This window comes from Sorex araneus, chromosome 4 (genome assembly GCF_027595985.1).
Source record: "Sorex araneus isolate mSorAra2 chromosome 4, mSorAra2.pri, whole genome shotgun sequence".
Taxonomy (NCBI): domain Eukaryota; kingdom Metazoa; phylum Chordata; class Mammalia; order Eulipotyphla; family Soricidae; genus Sorex; species Sorex araneus.
The window spans coordinates 213,759,976-213,764,359 of record NC_073305.1 but is presented as its reverse complement, the minus strand read 5'-3'; the positions used below and the strand labels follow the sequence as shown (position 1 = coordinate 213,764,359).

At 53.8% G+C, this 4,384-nt stretch overlaps 1 protein-coding gene across 1 annotated transcript; it reads left to right on the top strand.

Annotated features, from left to right (window-relative positions):
• Positions 1–881: 881 nt before the first annotated feature.
• Positions 882–1,970, top strand: LOC101559032 (uncharacterized protein DDB_G0271670-like). The gene has a single exon (XM_004604314.2). It carries the CDS (start codon positions 882–884, stop codon positions 1,968–1,970), a length of 1,089 nt encoding a protein of 362 aa, XP_004604371.2.
• Positions 1,971–4,384: the final 2,414 nt, after the last annotated feature.

Below are 4,384 nucleotides of genomic sequence, written 5' to 3'. Positions count from 1 at the left end.
GCTCCTGAAGCCAGGACCAGAGGCTGGGCCAGGTTTAGAAAGATAATCTGTCACTGTCAGTCAGAGATGCAGGGAGGGAGGGAGGGAGGGAGGGAGGGAGGGAGGGAGGGAGGAGAGAGGGAGAGAAGGAAGAGAGAGGAGAGAGAGAAAAGAGAGAGAGAAGAGAGAGATCCTCCACCCTAGAGAGATGGGGGTGGACGGAGGGAGGAAGGGAGGAAGGAAAGGAGGAGAGAGAGAAATGGAGAAGTAGAGGGAGAGGAAAAGGGGTTGAGGAGGAGAGAGAGAGAATGAGGACAGGGAGGAGAGAGAGGAGAGAGAGGAGAATGAGGACAGAGAGGAGAGTGAGGAGAGCGAGGAGATCTTCCCCCCAGAACCCTGCTGGGAGGGGCCAGGGGCTGTCCCTGGGGTCTGGGAAACTGTCCACAGCCACGATGGCTATGCAGCTTCTCACACCGCTGCAGACCTCACCCACCCCGCTTGCACCCTTTTCTCGCTGGTCTCTCAGAGCAAAGACACCCCTCGGGGCTGAATGGCGGGAATGGCGGGCACCCAGATAACGCTCGGCCCTGAGGGAGCCACCTTCAAGACGGCCAATGCTGCCCTTCCCCCTCCCCCAGCCCCAGGCCAGCAGCGCGGGTCTGAGTGACAAAGAGAAGATGGGCATCTCTCTCACGCGCCCTCAGACCGCCGGCTTTGGGGAGAGATCTCGGGGCAGCACCCAGGCAGGCTGGCCACCCCGTGAATGAGCCTGAGAGCTCCAGGGCCACCTCACCAGAGACCCAGGCCAGCGGCACCAGCTAACCACCACCGGTTCCTGACACGCAGGGGCTGCGAGATTGTTGGCGCTGTCGACTCAGCTGCTAGAGGTGAGGAGGTCTGTTATGCAGCCGTGGAGAGCAAATACACCATCCATCCCAAACCCCACGGGGTCCGATGGAGCACCCTCACAGCACCAGCAATCGGCACGGGACTCAGAGACGCAGTGCCAGCAGCAGCTGGAACAGTACGGTAGCAGCAGTACTACCAGTGACAGCAGCAGTAATAGTAGCAGTAACAGCAGTAGTAGTCATAGTAGTAGCAGCAGGAGTAATAGTAGCAGCAGTAGCAGTATTAGTATTAGCAGTAGCAGTAGTAGTAGTAGTAGTAGCAGTGATGGTAACAGTAGTAATAGTAGCAGCAGTAGCAGTAATATCAGTAGCAACAGTAGCAGTATTAGCATTAGCAGTAGCAGTAGTGGTAGTAGCAGTGATGGTAGCAGTAGTAATGGTAGCAGCAGTAGCAGTATTATTACTAGCAGTAGCAGTAGTTGTATCAGTAGCAATAATAGCAGTAATAGCAGCAGTATTAGTAGTGGCAGTAGCAGTATTAATATCAACAGTAGCAGTAGTAGCAGCAATAATAGCAGCAGCAGTATTAGTATCCACAGTAGCAATTGTAGTAGCAGCAGTAGTAATAGCAGCAGTAGTAGCAGTGGTAGTAGCAGCAGTATTAGTAGTAGCAACAGTATTAGTATTAACAATAGCAATAGTAGTAGCGGCAGCAGTATTAGTATGAACAGTAGCAATAGTGGTAGCAACGGTAGCAGTATTAACATTAACAGTAGTGGTAGCAGTGGCAACAGTAATAATAGCAGTAGTAGTAGCAGTGGCAGTAGCAGCAGTATTAGTAGTAGCAACAGCAGCAGTATTAGTATTAACAGTGGCAGTAGTAGCAGCAGCAGTGGTAGCAGCAGTATTAGTATTAACAGTAGTAGTAGTAGCGACAGTAGCAGTATTAATATTAACAGTGGTAGTAGTAGCAACAGTAGTAATAGCAGGAGGAGGAGGAGGAGGAGTAGCAGTAGTATTAACAGTGGCAGCATAGTCGCAGCAGCAGCCGCCGCCACCATCACTCAGGCCCCACTAGAGCCAGGCCACTGTTCGACGCACCTGGCCGGCACCCACCCAGTCGTGCCGGCGCCTGTGGCATGACCCCAGCCCCTGTCCACTACCCCGCTTCACAGGACTTGAGCAGAGCTGAGTGGAGAGCTGAAACAAGGAAGCCCCTGGGGTGGCTGGGGGGCGCCCGCTGCCAGGGTCAGGTCACAATCCTCACCCCCTGAGAGTACCTTGTTCCTCGACACGGTGGCTTCATTCTGTCTTTCTTTCAGGCACCACCTAACCATCTTCCCTCTAGGACAGATTCTGGATGAAGGTAGAGCCTTGTCTACCTGTCCATCACCAGGGCAGTGCAGCACGGAGGGAGGGGCCAATGGGAGCACGGAGGGAGGGGTGGAAGGATGGAGAATGGACGGATGGAAGCGTGGACAGGGGAATGGAGGGGCGGGTGAGGGTGAAGGAAGGGACGGGGTGGTAAGGGGATAAGGATGGGAGGGCATGAAGGGCAGGATGGTGGATAGGAAGATGGAGGGATGGACGATGTTTGGGTCGGGGCAGAGGGACGGGTGGGACGGATGGGTGGGTGGGCAGATGGGCAGAAAGATGCTAACGACAGCCCTAGAGCCGCTAATGATAGCTTATCTAGCAAATCAATTTCATTCTTGCTAAGAGACTTAGACACATTCATATAATTATCACGTTTGTCGTCCTTCTGCACATATCAGGAGATAGCTATGGAGCGGCGATTAAATGTTTTTCCAAGCTAATGGAGCCCCATAGATTGTTTCTTTCAAGCAAGAAAATTAAGGTTCCTGTAAAATTTCGCCAGACACCCAGCTGGGTGGTTGACCCTAAGCAGGTGTCCGGGACGTTCAGAGATGATGGAGAAGCAGAGCTCACGAGTCCCCTTCTGATCTCAGAAGCTGCCCAGACCCGTCCAACAGCCCCACCAGAAGTGAACTAAAGGGTGGACCTCTGCAGTGGGAATCAGGAATAGCACCTGTGGGAAAGACGTCCTTGAAGGAAGGGCGGGTTACAAGGGAGTCAGGGGTTTTGCCAGAACTGGATCTGGTTTCTCAAAGGACTCAAGGAGTATTTCTTTGGCAGGGGGTGAGGTGGGGGAATGAATGATGAATGAATGAATGAATGAAACTCTACTGACAGTAAGTAGCCAGCTCTGAGTGGCCACTCCATAGATGCACATTTCCTTCCGTCCCGGGCTAGAAGAATGAATGAATGGCTCTGCAGTTATCTGTTGATGGGTCTGAGGGCAGGGGTGTAGACAGACACCCAACAGACCCACCTCCTGGCCCTTTCTTCCTCCTAACCGTCATTCAATCAAATAACTGGAAAGAAGAAGTCGGCAGAGGATGCAGCTCTCGCTGCTTCTGAAACGCTGGCAGGAAGGAGGCAGGCGTCCCCGGGGCTCCGTGCTCGTAGGAAAGAGCTCGGGCAGAATTTAGACAGCTGCTCCACAGCCCGTAACCCCAATAAACGGTGTCTGGCCCAGCTAATGTGGGGCCGCCGAGGATGAGGGTTGTGCCGCCTTTGGGGTCTCAGAAGGAGAAAGTCAACGGGTTTGATGTATGGCCCCATTTATGGCACCTGAAACAGAACATTCGTTACCGGCTTGGCCGCTGTCAGATCCACCTTCATCTCCCAACACGCACCACGGCGGAGCCCTGGAAACTGCTCTCAGAGCCAGTGCTCACGTGGCACAACCGTCTGTCCCAATAGCAGCCGGTGCGGACGATCAGGCCCCTGCAGAAAACCCTCCCCCTGTTCTAGAACGCAACAGAAGGCCCAGGTACACGGTAGCAGTGGCGGCAAATGCCAGGCCTCACGGGACAGGGGAGGAACGGGCCCTTCTCCCTCCCCCCACCCCCCTCCCCGCCCCGATGGGAGTCTGAGATGATGCCCACAAACTGCCACCGGCTACTCAAGCCCCGACACAGCCCTGATCCAGAGACACACACGAATCTCAGGACGGAGCCGCTCACTGCAGAGATCTCTCCAGAGCCTAATTATTAAGATTTTAGAATTCCTGGGGCTGGAGTGATAACACAGCGGGTAGGGCGTTTGCCTTGCACGCAGCTGACCCAGGTTCGAATCCCAGCATCTCATATGGTCCCCCGAGCACCGCCAGGAGTAATTCCTGAGTGCATGAGCCAGGAGTGACCCAAAAAGCAAAAAAATAAAAATAAAAAAAATTTAGAATTCCTAGAGCATGCGGCCGCTCTGGTGGCCACATGACCTTACAGCCTTACAGTCCTTGACCAACAATACGAAACTAATTGCCTGGCGTCGCCTTTTCGGCAGGTTTGAGTGGTGGTGGGACTGGTGTTGAAATAGCAAACGTAACCTAAGTAGAGAGAAAGTATGGGGGGAAATTGTCTGCCACACAGGCAGGGGAAGGGTTGGAAGGGAGGGGGCAGGGGGAAGAAGGGGGATACTGGGGATTTGGGTGGTGGGAAATGTGCACTGGTGAAGGGATGGGTGTTCGATGA

Bases quoted from the DNA above. Each gene is read 5' to 3' on its own strand.
- LOC101559032 (XM_004604314.2), top strand. From the start codon at position 882: ATGCAGCCGTGGAGAGCAAATACACCATCCATCCCAAACCCCACGGGG.